Here is a 17,610-nt window from a genome sequence, read left to right as displayed (position 1 = left end):
TTAAAGAGATTTATTGGACTGTATCAGGGTTCAGCCTATGGGCCAAATTTGACTTGCCCTCTGTTTTATACAACCTGCGAGCTAAGAAGAGTTTTTACGTTTTTAATGGTTAAAAAAAATATTTTGTGATCATGAGAATTACATGAAAGTCAGTTTTCAGTGTACATAAAGTTTTAGTAGAGCGCAACCATTATCGTATATATTGTCTGTGGCCTTTAAGCACTACAGTAGCTGAATTAAGTTATTGCCAGAGACTACGTGGTTTGCAAAGCCAAAAATGTTTACTGTCTAACCCATTACAGAAAATTAGGCCCCTGGCATAGGTCATCATTTCACCACGTGATGGGGATAATGTGGTCAAACTTTTATTTGCTTTTTACTGGGTGTTTCTTGCCTGCCATATTGATGATTTTGGTTAATTAAAGGAGAAAATAAACTACTTAATAAGTGCAATATTTCAATGAACAAAACTTTTCAGAACAAAGTAATTCCATTGGAAGACGACTACAAGAAATCCCTTCTCTTTTAAAGAGATTAGTACATCATATTTTACTGCATAATCATAGTCAACATACAAAAAAGGATTAAAATTTTAAATTGATATTTTTAATTACTGTGTTTTCTTGGGCTTTAATCTCTTGTTTTATGTATTATTGCTAATAACCTAGCAGCTGTCAAAGGTGTCAGTGAGGTTTTTACTCTTAAGTATCATTATGAACTCATAGATTTTTATATATGTGTTTCAATCCATTGCAGTCATTATTCCTTTTGATCCTCAAATTGTCAGTGAAAGCCCCTTCAAGCTGGTTCATGTATCCTTTTGACATGAACCTGGTATTCTTTGATAACATGTTTACATTTGGCATAACAAGATGTCCCAGCTTTTACATTACATTTTCTGCTCCAGGCTTGCAACCAGTCATTTTCCAAGGAGTGTTGATTCTTTTTTGTGGGAAATGGTATGTAGACCATCTGAGTGCTTCATTAATTTTTGCCTTGAAGTTTTAACACCTTTTTTACATTTTCAGCATTTCCTTTACCATTAACAGTTTCCATCACTGTAAATATATTCACTATTCTGAACTAATGTAAGCTCAAATAGACCACATTCAAATCGGTTCCTCAGATGTAAACTACAGCATTTTTAAAACGTTTTTTGTTACACTTCCCACTTTATCTGATACCACCTGAAATAACTTGGATTCACCTGTAGACATCTACATGGCTTATAGATCTGTGAATGATAAAGTGTGTAGTTTTTGCTAGGTACATTATTCTTGGTGTGAATAAACTCACTCTTGTTTATGTATTCTCTTTGTAATTACTATGTACTCATTTTTATTAAGTTAATTCATATATGTCTCTGAAATGACATTGTGGGAAAGAGGCACTGTTCACTACTGAATTAGTGAGATATCTTAAGGATGTAATGACAAATATATATGAAACTTGTCAACTGTGGGTATTTTCAGTGACTCTACACTTTTTTTTTGTATCTGACTAAATTTTCCCTTCAGAATTTCCTCTTTTCTCACAGCCTAGTATATGTGAATGTGTGTGTGCACATACATGTATTCACACACAAAAACCTTATGGTTACTTACTCTTAATGGCCTTATTCTGATTTCCTTTTTTATTACAATGCTTGGGGTTTTTTTTAGTACTACTTCATCAAAGAAAGCAATGAGCAAAGAGTAAAGAATTATGCTTGTTTTGAATTACGCTGTAGAAGTTAGCATATGCCTTCTTCCCAAAAAGATCAGAAGAAAAATGAAGAAATTAATTCTATTTTAATCTACTATAAATCAAAAGCATAAAAAAAGATTGGCTTGCAGTTGCCCTGTCATTTTGCCTTTAGCTCATCTCTTCATATGCAAATTTTGAATGATAATTGCTTAATGTCAAACATCATATAAATGGTTATCATGAGTCAAACACTATTTGATATATAAGCTCATATAAGCCTCAGAAAGGGTCCAGTGAAATAAATGCAATTATTACTCCATTTATAGATGAGGAAATTGAGGCACAAAAAGGTTAACTTACCCAAGTTTACACAGCTAGTAAGTTGGATGGACCAGGGTATTAACCTGGTGGTTTTCTAGAGCCCATTGTTACTAGTTCTAGGTTATGCTGCCTTACTACAGAGGAAAAACATACAGTGCACAACATGGGAATAATAAAAAAGGAATACTTATAAGATACTTTAAGATAACTCGTAATTTTAAAGAAAATAACTTTGGGAGAAAAACTGTGAGTTTGTTTTTTTGTACTAACTAGTTTTTCTTTTTTCTTAATTTGACGCTATCAAGTAAGATGATATCATTGTACGTTGCCTTTCATGACTGAGTTTATTTATGATCTCTCATTTCATAAATGTTACTGACCTGAAGTTTTTTGTTTTTTTTTTTTTTAAAGTCCTATCAGATATATCACGTCTGATTTTTGGCCTGGAACAAGTTGCTTTCAAAAATTAGCATTACTCTCAGTATACACTGTTATTTGTTACCCAGACAGTAGCACCTTGGATTTACACGATACAGTACAGTTCTTCAAAGTACTGTGAAGTGTGCTCTATCATTTAGATCTGACAAACCCTCGGAGACAAGTAATGTAGGTAGTGTTACCTTCATTTCATAGTTAAAAAACCAAATCTACAGGTCACAGCACTAGTAAAAGAGCTGACCATAGAGCCCATACTCTACTGTTTCTTGTTTCTTCTCTCTGTAATCCACAGTACTTTATTTATTTTTTTTTTTTTTTAATTTTTTTTTTCAACGTTTTTTTATTTATTTGTGGGACAGAGAGAGACAGAGCATGAACGGGGGAGGGACAGAGAGAGAGGGAGACACAGAATCGGAAACAGGCTCCAGGCTCTGAGCCATCAGCCCAGAGCCTGACGCGGGGCTCGAACTCACGGACCGTGAGATCGTGACCTGGCTGAAGTCGGACGTTTAACCGACTGCGCCACCCAGGCGCCCCTCCACAGTACTTTAGATAGCAATTCTTTCAGAAGTAGCACATTTATTGGAAACAGAAGTTAAGAAAAGGGGCAAATTGCAGTAGTGGATTAAAATACATTTATTTGAAGAGAGAAGTGCCTGCTTATTAATTGAATTTAAAGATTAACGCTTTGGGTTTTTTTTATAAGTGACAAGTTAAATAAATTACAGGTCCTGCAGTTGTCAGTCATCACCTTGCTCGAGTTCTGCTGTTGTGGAAGTGTGTCTTTCCAGTGTCTCCTAAAGATCTAGAAACAGAAAAGAGCCGAGGAGATTCATTTACATGGCAGGTAACCTTGGAAGGACGAGCTGGTGCGCTCTGTGGTAGGTCAAGTTTGGTTTGCTTTCTCCCTTTCCTTTGGCTTTTTCCCACTCTTTAACTTTTCATGTGTTTATATCTTTAATGGTGGAAATATCTACTTAGGATATTTTTGTAATTGTATATAATTAGTGATTATAACAAATGTACGATAAACCAAAGTTAGAGCTCTGATCCTTAGGATAATGCATGTTTTCTTAGATGTAATCCAACTGAGGACTGTCAAGATTGCTTTGTCTTTAGTAGGCATTCATTCCTCTTTTTAGAAATACTAGGATTGGATTTAATTAAGTACAGTTTCCATTTAGTTTTTTGTATATGAAAGTTGTACCCTCCCATAGTATATGAACCATTTAAAAATAGCATCTACCATGAATATTTGAACTAAGGAAGAAAGTATTTCTGGAAAGACATGGAAACATTGATTTTGGTTTTGTTTGTTTATTCATGGCATTTTTACCCTTAAAAAATGAAGACCGTTTTGAAATTCATCTTGAAACTCAGTCTAACTTTAAAATATTCATTTTATTTTACATATGAAGTAACTCCTTCTGAAAACTTGTGTTTCAGGTAACACCTATTAGAACCCAGTACTGTTGACTCAAATGTCATCATAGTTTTGCAGAATTAGTGTAGAACTGGCAAACTTGAGGTTCTAAGCTAATTTAGCTCAGAAGCTGAGTAAACCCCAGGAAAGCAGCATTTTGTTAACTTGGTTTTTGGTCTCCTTCAGTGATTCTAGGAACTGTTTTGTTTGTTTGTTTGTTTTTGTTTTTTGGCTTTTGGGTTTTTTTGTTTTTTGGTTTTTTTTCCAGCTTGATTAGAGGTAAAAGACTCTAGCTTCCTCTTTGTACTAGAGTTTCAAGAATTTTTTGTTTTTAGCACATTTCTTTATTCCTCTAATAAAAATTCAGAATACTGTACCATAATTGAATGCTTTTTTTCATGGTTCATTACATTCTGCCAAATAAAAATCTGTTCTATTTTTCAGCTGTCAAGAGTTTTGTTTCCCACTGTGGTGATCTCCTTACTGGGGAAGTAATTCAGCGTCTTCTTCCACCACTTCCTTGTGCTGTGGATTTGCTAACTCAGTAAGGATCTGCTATTTAGATATGATAAAATTTTTTAATAGCAGTCAGTTCCTGTGGGATTGTGTTAATAGCTGTTTAGTACATTAATAAGGCCAAGTTTGTATGGTTGGTGAATGATTTTCCTTTTGCAGTGGAAGGCAAACATTTAGTTACGTGATTTTTTTTTTTTAGGCTAGGATCTTGAAAGAAAAATACATATTAAAAGGGAAGGAAAGTTACTTGGTGGATATTGTATCTTCCAAACAGTAAGATTTAACCAAGAAATTAAATATTAAGCCTGTTAACCTTTTCAGGTATGCATTTTATTGGTTTGTTAGTGCTATTCTGTGTTCATAAGAACCAGATGCTTGTTAACAGTTTTAGTTTTTTGTTGTTTTTATTTTTCATACATTCGACTTAAACATATAAGAAAACATAAAGAAAATCCAATATATGTCAAGAGCACTTGTAATTTCCAAATTAATATAATGTATAGTTTAAAGAAAGTTTTTCCAGAAAGTATTTAATGATATAAAATTTAGTGTATTACACAAAAATACATTTAAGGTCTGGCTTACAAAGCATAATGATAAAATGAACACTGTGAATCTAACACAACCTGAGGAAGGATTAGCAAATGTTTGCTGTAAAGGGCCAGATTATAAACATTATAGGCTTTGCAGGCCATACAGTCTCTGTTGCATCTACTCAACCCTGTTGTAGCTCAAAAGCTGTCCTAGATAACCTATAAATGAGTGAATGTGGCTGTGTTCCAGTAAAACTTAATTTACAAAAGCAGATGATGGGCCAGTGTTAGCTACACTTAAACTGGAACATTAGCAATACTATTGAAGTTATCTGTGACTTCCTTTCTAACACCATTCTTTACTCTTTACTTTAGAGATAATCACTATCCTGAATTTTATAGTTGTCATTCCTTTGCACTTTCAGAAAGTATATCACATATATATGCTTCCCTAAACAGTGTTTAGTTTAGTTTTGCTTGGTTTTGATCAGGCATATAGTATACTGTTTCTGAGACTTAACTTTTTTTACTCATCATGTTTCTCAACTTCGTCTATGAGTAAGTTTGTTCATTCATTTTGATTGTTATATAATATTTAATTGTGTGAGTATATAACTTATCCTAATTCTGTCAGTGAAATATCCAAATTACATATTTTCCAGAATTCTTGTATATTTATGCCAATAGTATATGTGAGTATCCTTTGCTCCAGTTCTTCACTAACATTTACTCAGACATCATTTCTAGCTTTCCAGTAGATATAAGTTGGTATCTCATTATGATTTTAATTTCTATATCTGGTTCCTAATTATTTGTCATTTTATATATTTATTATTCCTTAGTATGTCCCCTTCTAGGAAATCTGTATTCATGCATGTCTTTTATTTTTAGGTAAAATAGTTTTTTGATGAACAGACATTAACTGTCAGATTTATCAATCTTTTACTTTTTGGTTAGTACTTTCTGTCTTTTGGTTTAAAAAAATCTTCAGATTTATAAAATTACTTTCTTATATTTCTAAAATATTTAAGGTTTTGTCTTTCACATTTCATTTAAGTCTTTAATCCATGTGGAATTGATTTTTGTGTTTGGAGTGAGGTAGGGATCCAATTTCATTTTACTTTTTAATATGGATAACAGATGGTCCCATTCTTTACTAAAGAATCCACACTAGCTCCAGCAGTTGCCTTTCATCTGTCATGTATTGTATTCCTGTATACATGGTCTGTTTCCATGTTCTTTGTTTTGTTCCACTGGTGTGTTTGCCCTTTTCTGAGCCAATACCACATTATCTAGTAAATTTTAGTATCTGTTAAAGCAAGCTTGTTGGCCTTATTCATCTTTAGGCATAATTTGACCCTTCTTAACACTTCTGATGGTAGCCTGTTGAAATTTAATTGGAATTACATTGAGTCTATTGATAAATTTGAAGATAATTGGTATTTTTACAATAATCAAACACATTTCCTATTATTGAGGTCCTCTACAAATTATAATTGTTTTCTATGAAAGTCTTATATGTCTTTTTGCTTGTTTGTTTTAGTAAGTAACTAAGCAAGCAAGCTCTACACCCAACGTGGGGCTTGAACTCACGACCCCAAGATCAACAGTCACATGTTCTAAAGCCAACCAGGCACCCCAAGAATTTTTTTAAAATAGTATTTTATTAGGCGGTAAAATATAGTAAGTTTTTTTGTTGCATAAATGATTGCTTCCTCTCTTAAGTTAAAACATACAAACCCCTTTTGTTATTTTTCTTAAACAAATTGAGAAAGTACTTAGGTCTGTATATTTCCTCTACTTCACTAATTTACAAATAGTCTTTTTAAAAATGTATTCCCAGATACTTTATATTTTTCATTGCAGTTATCAATTAAGTATGTGGTAGTGGGAGAGTGTATGTATGTATAATTTCTTTATTGCTATTATATAAAAATGTAATTAAGATTATATCCAGCCACCTTGCTAAACTCTCCTGTATTAAACATTTATTTTTAGATTCTTCTGGATTTTTCCATTTATAATACTTATTTATAGTCTCTCTTTCCCCACATGTGTTAACTAGATTACTACCATTTAAAGCTAAATAAGGGGCAACTGGGTGGCTCAGTCAGTGAAGTGTCTGACTCCTAGTATCAACTCAGGTCATGATCTGACAATTCATGAGTTCAAACCCCACATCAGGCTCTGCACTGGGTGGCTTGGAGCCTGCTGGAAATTCTCTCTGTCTGTCTCTCTCCCTCTCTCTCTCCCTCTCTCTCTCCCTCTCTCTCTCCCTCTCTCCCTCCCTCTCTCCCTCCCTCTCTCCCTCCCTCTCTCCCTCCCTCTTTCCCTCCCTCTCTCCCTCCCTCTCTCCCTCTCTCCCTCTCTCCCTCCCTCTCTCCCTCCCTCTCTCCCTCTCTCCCTCCCTCTCTCCCTCCCTCTCTCCCTCTCTCCCTCCCTCTCTCCCTCTCTCCCTCCCTCCCTCCCTCTCTCCCTCCCTCTCTCCCTCTCTCTCCCTTCCCCCCCTCCCCCTCCCTTGTGTGTGCTCTCTCTCTCTCTCAAAATAAACTTAAAAAAAAAGGAAAGAAAGAAACATAAAAGGAGCACTCGTGTTTACTAATAATATGTGTAGCTATTTTGCATTTATATGTCAGCCTGTTCGGTGTTTATATGTTGTATAACTTATGTACTTAAAATACACTTTTTCTTTTACTTTAAGGCTTTCTTCAGTGCTAAAAGCATATGGAAGTCCTTTGAAAACACCATCATTAGTTTATAGACAGAGGCTTTATGAATTATTGATTTTATTACCTCCTGAAACCTATGAAGGTATGTGCTTTAAACCAAAATGTTTTGTTTGTGGCCAGGACAGTGCTTGGAAAGTAATACCTGAATGAATGAATGAATGAATGAATGAATGAATGATATGGCATTTATTTAGTGTCTTACTTCTAGGAGGTTTAGGGAGTTCAATCTTAGCCATTGTGTTCACCATTATATAGTAAATAAAAAAAATTTTTTTAAGCCTATTTTTTAATCTCTTTCTTTTCTCCTCTGGGAAAAAAAGACCCTAGTTCCACTGTGTGGAAGAGAATGAGTCACAAAGATTGGTCTTGATTCTACTCTGGTCTTTGGTACAGAATATATAATGTAAGTCTACTAGACATTTGGCCATTCCTAGTTTCCTTCTATAGTGATTTTCTGCTGTACATATTATGTTCCACTATTCTATTCTTCACTCTGCCCAGATAGAAATTTAATACTCAACTACCAAGGGACACCTGGGTGGCTCAGTGGTTAAGCATCCAACTTTGTCTTAGGTCATGAACTCGTGCTTTCCAAGTTCGAGCCCCAGATCCAGCCCGCTGCTGTCCGCACAGAGCCCACTTATAGAAGACAGATTCTCTGTCTCCCTCTCTCTGTGCCCCTGCCCCACTTGTGCTCTCTCTCAAAAATAAATAAACATTTACAAAAATACTGAACTACGAAGATATGATTGATTTTATAATGTTTAGGGTATAGGTTTTGCCTTTATTGGGTTCAAATACAACTTTAGATTACTGGCATACTATGATTCATAAAATAAACTTGCCCCTATTTTAAAATAGTCCTAAAAGCTTTCTTGTAAATCTAAAGCACAGTTTTAAGAAAATATATTGCTACTGCAAAATACTCAAGATGCTTGTTTTAAGAGTCTTAATAATTAAGTTGATTATGACTTCAAATCTGCTTCCTGTAAAAATACTTTTATTGGCTTATATCCTTATTCTGCAAATAAATGCAGTATAATAGATACCACATTAGTTCAAACCTATAACTTGCAATTTCTGTTTTGGCCTTTATTATTGTGTGAATGGTATTGTTCCCACTGCCTCTCTTCCTGGTTCACAAATGTACCTAGCAAAATATTTGATGATAAAGTAATCATTTAGTATAAGAAGAACTGGAAAAAGATGGGTACATTGTCATTTCCCAAGGACTGTATCAAAAGAATCATTTCTGTAGGGCAGACACTGTGGTAGAGATTGTATATATTATTTACTTCATTTATCTTAGCATAATACAATGAGCTAGTTACATTTTCCTCATTAGACAGATAAAGTTACAGCAAGTTTATAAAAAAACCAACTCAAGAACTTATATGCAGTAAATAATGGAATCAAGATTATAGATATGCTTCATGCTGTGCTGTATACTGTTTATAAGTAACCTACAAAAGACTTAACAGTCAAGGCTTAATGATAAGTCTGTCTCATTGTGTGCTATCTCTTACTACATAAAAGTATTTACCTCCTAGATATCTAATAAAAGCCCTAGGGATAATTTCTATGTTCCATACCAGATAGTTGTCAACTTCTGGCAAAAGCAATTCCCTTTAGACATATCAATTTTACCATATTTTAGAGTTTAGTTTCAAACTACAGATGACAGAAATTGACTTATTTTTCAGTCTTGATTAAATATCTATGAATACCAAAATATCAATTTAAGATCTGCAGTGTATCTTCTAATGATGATAATATAAGTCTGCCCTATAAGGACTTAAAGAGAAGAACAAAGTCTTGTGCTTTTTTTCTCAGAATTGGAGTTTGAGAATGCAGTCAGAATTCCTAAAGAAATAACAGATATACACATGTATAGATTTTAAATTAGTTACAGAGTGTTCATAGGAAGACAAAGTTGGAAATTACTCTAAACTTCTTGAAAAATAGAATCTGAATTTACCCTCTTTATCAGTTTCAAGTGTATCTATTTTTCTAACATAACTTAAAGAAGAAATTAGTTACTAGAAAAATGAAAATATGGTGGTATTAATAGTTTTATGTTTCAGCCAAAAATAGTAATTTGCCATTTCTTCGCTATCTTTTTTCTATCTTTAAAATTATAGAAATAAAATTAAGAATTTTTTCCTTAAAGACTTTTTTTTTTTAAATGGTACTCTTTTTAATAGATAAATGTGCATGGAGCATAACAATCAGAACTTTACCATTAAAATATCAATTGACACTTAAAATAATGGCTCATCATACAATAATAACCTATAGTAATTTCTAAATACTTAACACAAGAGGAAGTAGTAGTCTTTAAAGTATATACCTAATTATCTCAGAAAATATAGCAAGAAACAAAACAGAAGTTTATTGTGTTAAGATTTTATTTATTTTGAGAGACAGAGCATGAGCAGGGGAGGAGCAGAGAGAGAAAGGGCAGAGAGAGAATCCCAAACAGACTGCACAGTGCCCAGTGTAGAGCTCCTAGGAACTGCGAGATCGTGACCTGAGCTGAGATCAAGAGCATTTGCTTAACCAACTGAGCCACCTGGTCGCCCCACAAAACAGAAGCTTAAAGTTCTAATGATATCACTTGGTACAGTGGGTTGTCAGAAGGTAAGTTTACAAGACATAGTAGGAAATTGTTTTTGTTACATGGGACTTATTTAAGAATTTATATGAATTTTCTTTGTGGTTGTTCAGCAGATGCAGATTTTTCTCACGAGAGTGACTTAGTTTTCTGAGACTTGTCTAGTAAAAATTGGGTTCTTAGTTTTTATTTCCTATTTAGTATTGTTATGGATCCCCTTTCAAGTATTTTAATATTCTCTACACTAGATATTGCTCCTCATTAGCATCACAAAGTCAGTGATGTATGTCTATTAAAAAAGCATATCCGCATTTTAAAATGGAATCATCCTTGGGGTGCCTGGGTGGTTCAGTTGGTTAAGTGTCTGACTCTTGATCTCTACTCAGGTAATGATCTCATGGTTGTGAGATCGAGCCCCACATCTGTCTCTGTGCTGATAGCCCAGAGCCTGCTTGGGATTCTCTTGCATGCTCTCTCTCTCTCTCTCTCTCTCTCTCTTGCTCTCTCTCGCTCTCTCTCGCTCTCTCTCGCTCTCTCTCTCTGCCCCTCTCTCCAACTTGAGTGCTCTCTATCTCTCTCTCTCTTCAAAATAAATAAAAATAAACTTTGAAAAAAATATAAAAGAAAATGGACTCATCCTTAAGTGTACTTTGTTTAGGGACCTTTAGGTGAGCTGTCACTTTAAATGAGAAATGGAGGGGGCTGGCTGGCTCAGTCCATGGAGTGTGTGACTCTTGATCTCTAGATTCTAAGTTTGACTTTGATGTTTGGTGTAGAGATTACTTAAAAATAAAAAAATCTTTAGGGGCGCCTGGGTGGCGCAGTCGGTTAAGCGTCCGACTTCAGCCAGGTCACGATCTCGCGGTCCGTGAGTTCGAGCCCCGCGTCGGGCTCTGTGCTGACGGCTCAGAGCCTGGAGCCTGTTTCCGATTCTGTGTCTCCCTCTCTCTCTGCCCCTCCCCCGTTCATGCTCTGTCTCTCTCTGTCCCAAAAATAAATAAAAAACGTTGAAAAAAAAAAATTTAAAAAAAAAAAAATAAATAAAAAAAAAAAATAAAAAAATCTTTAAAAACATAAGTGAGAAATAGAGAAACTATTTCCACATTTAGTTGTAAATACGTTTGAAATGGTAATTAGGTTAATGTGATAATGGACAAATTTATCAAAATGTACATATAGGAGAGACAACCATATACTGTCTCATGTCTTAGAGAAGATTGCAATGCCACCTGTGAACTAGGTTGACCCCCAAAACACAAATAAAATGAATCCTTTCTGGATTCAAGTTCCAAATTATTAATTTACAAAACAATACAGACAATATAGGAACACATTAAGCTGCACTGGGGGGCATAATCACAAAAACTCAGACTGTAGAAACTTGTTCAGAACAAATAACCTCATTTCTTCAAATAAATTACGGGGGTTGGGGAAGGTAGAGAGAAAACCTTTAGATTGAATGAGACTTAAGGTGTATCAATTAGTTAAAACATATAGGCTTTACTTAGACCTTGATTCAAACAAAAGCAAACAAAAACAGGCATTTATGACAATTGAAAATTTAAATACTGAGTGAATATTTGATGTTTAGTGGTTTTTAAAACATTAAAAAGAACTATGATATTATAATAGGATTGTTTAAAATGTCCTTAACTTTCAGTGATATACAAGGAAATATTTATAGATGAAATGAAATCCTTTTAGGATTTGCTTCAGAATAATATGAGAGGTGGTGAGATAGTAGATGGAGGTATAGGTGAAGCAAAATTGATCCAGCTGGTCAAGATGCTGAGGTGGTGGGGAGGGGTATCATAATACTATTATGTCTGCTTTTGTATATGTTTGAAATTTTCCATAATGAAAATGTGTCTAATGTTCATAAATTTTTTTTAGGCTGTGTTTTTTTTTTAAACAAATGTAATTTATCTGCTTTTTAGGCTGTGTTTTTTTTTTAAACAAATGTAATTTATCTGCTTTTATATTCATCTTTTTTAATTCTATTTTTGTACTTCATGTCACTTTATTTAAAATGATGGTAGTATTTATTCAGCATCACAAGGTATATACACACATACTTTGAGATGTCTTTTCAGTATGTATTCTTAGCCTTGTGACCAGTAACACATAGTTGAGCCATTTGTTTGTAGGGCATTTTTCAAGGATGATATACGTCATCTTTGGCTATGATAGATTAAAGTTGGCTGATGTATAGATTAAAGTTCTGCTTGTTTTTTTTTTTTTAACCCTGTACTCTAATTGGTTAACTGCTTTTACTAAATTGCTAATTGCTGATTTCTCTAACTCAACAGGAAACCTTTGTGCCATCCTCAAAGAGCTGGCTGCTGACTTGACTGCCTCTGATATACAGGTGGCAGCATCTGCATTTTTACTTCCACCCCTCTGTCATAGGGATGATCTTGTGATATTAAGTCCTTTGCTACAAGAAACTGACCATAGATTTATTGAAGAACAGGTATAGTGATTTTCCATTGACTCTTGGGTTGATTCATTCTGTGAACAGTCATTTTAATTTTTTATATATATTTTTGTTTGTTTGTTTGTTTTTAGCTGCTGCTTGGTAATGGTATTGCTTGTGGAAGTTTGGAGTATGACCCTTATGCTATTTATGAGAAAGATGTATTGGGAGATTCAGTGCCTAAGCCCCTACCTCCAGTACTATCAGTTATTAGCTCTGCAGTCAAGCTCTTTGGAGTTGTATGTGCTCATGTGGGAGAAGCTCAAAGGTAAACCATCTTTAGTAGTTCACTTATCCTGAATTAAATTGTTCCCTTACCCTGAAATATAATATTTAAGAGTTGGTAATTGGTTCAGTGAATGTGTAACAGAACTGGTGTGTAAGAAAAATATTGTCAGAAGTTCTCATTAGTATAAAAGATTTTTTTTAATGTTTGTGAAAGAGAGTCATGCATGTGCATGTACCCGTGACCAGGGGAGGGGCAGAGAGAGAAGGAGAGAGAGAGAGAGAGAGAGAATCCTGTACAGGTTCTGTGCTGCCAGAGCAGAGCGGGACACAGGGCTCAATACCATGAACTGTGAGATCATGACGTGAGCCAAAATCAAGAGTCTGACATTTAACCACTGAGCCACCCAGGCACCCCACTATAAAAGATTTCTTATAGATGACAAGTAAAAGTGAGATAAAGGCTCTTGTTTAATGATTCACCTGGCTAATACCTAATAAGTATTAAGTCAATAAATTAAATTCAATTAAACTGAAAACTGCTAAGCTCTGTTGTGATATAATACTTCACCCACAATACAAATGAAAATACAAATTAAAAAACTCATTGATACCAGAATTTTGATTTAGGGGCACTTGGGTGGCTCATTTGATTGTCTGACTCTTGGTTTTGGCTTGGTTCATGATCACATGGTTCATGAGATTGAGCCCTGCATGGTGCTATCTGCATGGAGCCTGTTTTGGATTCTTCCTCTCACTCTCTCTCTGCCCCTTCCCTGCTCATGTGTGCTCTCTCCCTCTCAAAAATAAATAAATAAACTTTAAAAGGTTTTTTTTATTTAAAAAAATAAAAAAAGTTTTGATTTATGAGTTATTGTTACAAAAAAGAACACTGATTTTCTGCTTAGATTAGGTCTCATAGGCTTTCTTACCTTGGAGGTTTTCTGGAGCCATTATAGTTTTGTGGATTTCAAAAATTAGATTAAAATTGATTAGTCTTCAGTTTGGTAGATTTCTGTCCACTCAAAGTAAACTTCAGTTTTGAAATACCACAGGCTAATAAATGGTTTCTTATTGAGAATGACAGTTTCTTTTGATAACTGAAGTAATACCTTTCATGGAGATCAAAAAACACTACTTGTATCTAGTATTCAGGAAATTCTGTGAGATACTAAATGTGATGTGAATTTCTCCTATAGGCTATGCTGTTTAACAGTTTACAAATTAATAAGTATCCTCATTTATTCATATTCTCTCCTTCCTTCCCTTTGCTCTCTTTCTCTCTCCCTCTCTCCCTCACTCCCTCACTCCACTGCCTCTCACCCTCTCTTTCTTCCTCTCTGCTTCTGGCATGCTAAACTAAAAATAATACATGTAACTAGATCATAGCTTTTGTATCATTTTTATCTAGTTATGTCTTCCAGAGAATACCAATTAGGTAGAGAATTTACTCTCTTTGACGAACATTCACAAAAATATTTGAGTCTTATCAGCAACACATTTTTGGGTTTTGTTTGTTTGTTTTCTTTTTAAAGTAAGCTTTAGGCCCAATATGGGGCTTGAACTCATGACCCCAAGATCAAGAGTCACATGTTCTACAAACTATGTGACCCTGACAACACATTTTTGAAACAGGTCTTTAGATACTTTACTTTCAGGGGATTGAAAAGTGAATAAACTTTATGTTCAGTTTTAATAGTCTCGTCATTTTATTGAAAATGATGGTGGTATTTCCTCAGTATCATAAGATAGACACACACACACACACTTTGAGATGTCTTTCCAGAACTTAAATTTCAAAACATGGTGTTTTTCCCACATTTATTTATAGCCTATAGCTCCCTGTATATACTGTAACCATAAACTTATGGTATTTAGACAACTTAATGACTAAATTATAAATGAATGTCATAGCACTAAAAGATGAGAGGAAAATCACAGTAGTCTGGAATATTCAAAGAATTGATAGAGAGGATGGGAGTTGAACTAGTCTGTATCTGTACCGTGTTATAGAGCGTACAATTTAAAATAATTAATTTGGGTTATTACAGTAGTAATTGCAGTGATGAAACTTGTAGGTAAAATATTTAAATTAAGCATGTTCTTAAATGGCTCCACTAACTCTTTTTGATAGATCTAAGACAAAAAGTAAAAAAGAAAAGAATATACATCTTCCAAACTTTCCTTTTAAAAAATTGATTTTATAGGGTGCATGGTTGCTCCCCACCAAGCTCAGTCATGTGGCTCAGTTAGTTAAGCATCTGACTTTGGCCCAGGTCATGATCTTGTAGTTCGTGAGTTCGAGCCCCACATCAGGCTCTGTGCTGACAGCTCAGAGCCTGGAGCCTGCTTCTGATTCTGTGTCTCCCTCTCTCTGCTCCAACCCCCCCCCCCCCCGCCAAGAATAAATAAACATTTAAAAAAAATTTTAACAAAAGTAAAAAATTGATTATATTACTCTCAGAGAAGTTGTTTTTTGGGTTTTGGGTTTTTTTTTTTTTTTTTTTTTTTTTTTTTTAAGAGTTATTGCCCATTTGCAGTTTAGGAAAATGGCTTTTCACTTCTGTTTAAAATTTAATTAACTTTATACTAAGTTTCTTTAACCTCACCTGGACTAAAATAGTATATAGAATGAATATATATTTAATGAGGGGAGGTTTTGTTTAATAAAAATATTGAGACCTGGTAAAAGCAAAACATACTGTGTTTAGAGTCTAACTGAATAAAAATAGTAGGCAGGGTTGCCTGGGTGACTCAGTTGGTTAAGCATCCGACTTCAGCTCAGGTCATGATCTCACAGTTCATAAGTTTGAGCCCTGCATTAGGCTCTCTGCTGTCAGCACAGAGCCTGCTTCAGATCCTCTGTCTCCCTCTCTCTCTCTTCCTCTCTCTCTCTCTCTCTCTCAAAATAAATAAACATCAAAAAAAAAAAAAAATAGGAGGCAGTACTTTGGAGATTTTTAAAGGAAGTGGTCTAGCAGGATCCCAGATATAAAAAGTGGGTCATAAGCATCCATTAGCAGTCACCATTGGGTGTCTATTAGAGGACCAGAGGAGAGAAACTACTTAAATAAGAAAGTTAAGTTTCTAATTTCCTGTTGTCCAGATAGGACACTTGTTAAAAATGCGCACCCTTTTTCTTTTGGCTATATATTTACATTTCTAGAGAAAAAAAATGTTTTTAATCAAAGTACTACTATATTTGACAACCAACAGCTGAATATTTCAAAGCATTTTGTTGTCATTGAGGTTAGCTTTGTGTTTAAACAGCTTAAAAGAAATTCTTTTATAACAAGAGATTGCCCTAAGATTAGAAATACATTTTTCATATTCTATTTATGCATGTAGAAATTAAGTTGTCTTTAAGTCAGTTGGTTTTCTCTATTTTGACTATAGGATTTTAAAAGTAAGAAAACTTTGCATTGGTAATTTTAAATGACTAAAATGTTTAAATTTCTAGAGTGTTAAGATAATTTTATATAGAAAAAAACTGTGATTGTTCTTGTGCTTGTGTTGTTTGTAGTTACTTTCAAACATTTTGCACCTACATCCAAAGAATGAATTACTTAATTCACCTGAAGATTGTTCTGACCTTGACAATACGTTGCAGTCATATGGACAACTTTTTAAATTGTAGATTCTGATTTAATAGTATGGTATGTGGAGCACCTGATGGCTCAGTCCCTTAAGCTTCTGACTCTTGGTTTCACTCAGGTCACAATCTCACGGTTCATTAAGATTGAGCCCTGCATCAAGGCTCTGCACTAACAGTGTGGAGCCTGCTTGGGATTCTCTCTCTCTCTCTCTCTCTCTCTCTCTCTCTCTCTTTATATCACTCTCTTTTTCAAAATAAATAAAAATAATAGTATGGTATGCATATATGTTAGGTATTGAAAATTTAAAAACTCCTTAGGTGATTCTGACATGCAGCCAGGGTGAGAACCACTGCTATATAAATGCTGTAAAATGTTATAGATTGTGAGTTGATGGAGAAAGAGAAAAAGCATAGTTCCAGTTCACAATACTAGAAATTTTCACCATAGACACCTTCCCTGAAAGCATATTAAATCATCATTTTCAGATGTTATGTCTTGCTGTTTAGTCAGTTGGTGGTGTATTTTTAATTTCTCTAGATCCAAAACTTTGTTTCAGCATCTAATTTCATTCCAAACTAATAATTGTATGTTATAATCAATACTACTTAAGCATATTAATTCAGTATTACTAAAAACAAGTCACCTCCATCTTCCTGAAGATTCAGAATGTTTTGTTGAGATCTCCATCAGCATTTGGGGATACAGGGTGGAGAAAAAATAGAGGGCTCTGGAAGTCCCCTGTACAGGTCAAATTTTATTACAATATAACAAACTTCTCAAGCTATAACCTTAGGTATTTTTAGTAATTTCAGCATGATATAGTTCCATTGATAAAAGATGAGGATATGATCTAATAATGACATTTTAGGCTTTTAAATTTGTGAGTCTGACCATGTGGTTATCCTTAATTTCTTTGTTGTCTTGTTTACATAACCTCTCCATAGTCTTCTCTACAGGCAATTTAGACATAAATACGTTCTTGAAACAAAATGCCTTTAATATGGTCTTAAAACACAGGCGAAGAAGTTTTATATATAGTATATTTGTCATATT

The 17,610-nt window shown here is 34.3% G+C and overlaps 1 protein-coding gene across 8 annotated transcripts in view; it reads left to right on the top strand.

Moving 5' to 3' along the window:
* Positions 1-17,610, top strand: part of HEATR5A (HEAT repeat containing 5A) — a 118,333-nt gene that overhangs the window by 35,367 nt on the left and 65,356 nt on the right. For all 8 annotated transcript variants that reach the window (XM_060619439.3, XM_060619438.3, XM_060619435.3 and 5 more), the window contains 5 exons: positions 3,174-3,326; positions 4,313-4,412; positions 7,619-7,728; positions 12,570-12,733; positions 12,829-13,004. In XM_060619439.3, coding sequence (XP_060475422.2) covers positions 3,174-3,326; positions 4,313-4,412; positions 7,619-7,728; positions 12,570-12,733; positions 12,829-13,004 — 703 coding nt within the window. The remainder of the gene's footprint in view (positions 1-3,173; positions 3,327-4,312; positions 4,413-7,618; positions 7,729-12,569; positions 12,734-12,828; positions 13,005-17,610) is intronic.

Source organism: Panthera onca, chromosome B3 (genome assembly GCF_046562875.1).
Source record: "Panthera onca isolate mPanOnc1 chromosome B3, mPanOnc1 haplotype 2, whole genome shotgun sequence".
NCBI classification, from domain to species: Eukaryota; Metazoa; Chordata; class Mammalia; order Carnivora; family Felidae; genus Panthera; species Panthera onca.
Note: the sequence above shows the minus strand (reverse complement) of the source record. Positions and strands in the feature narration are given on the sequence as shown.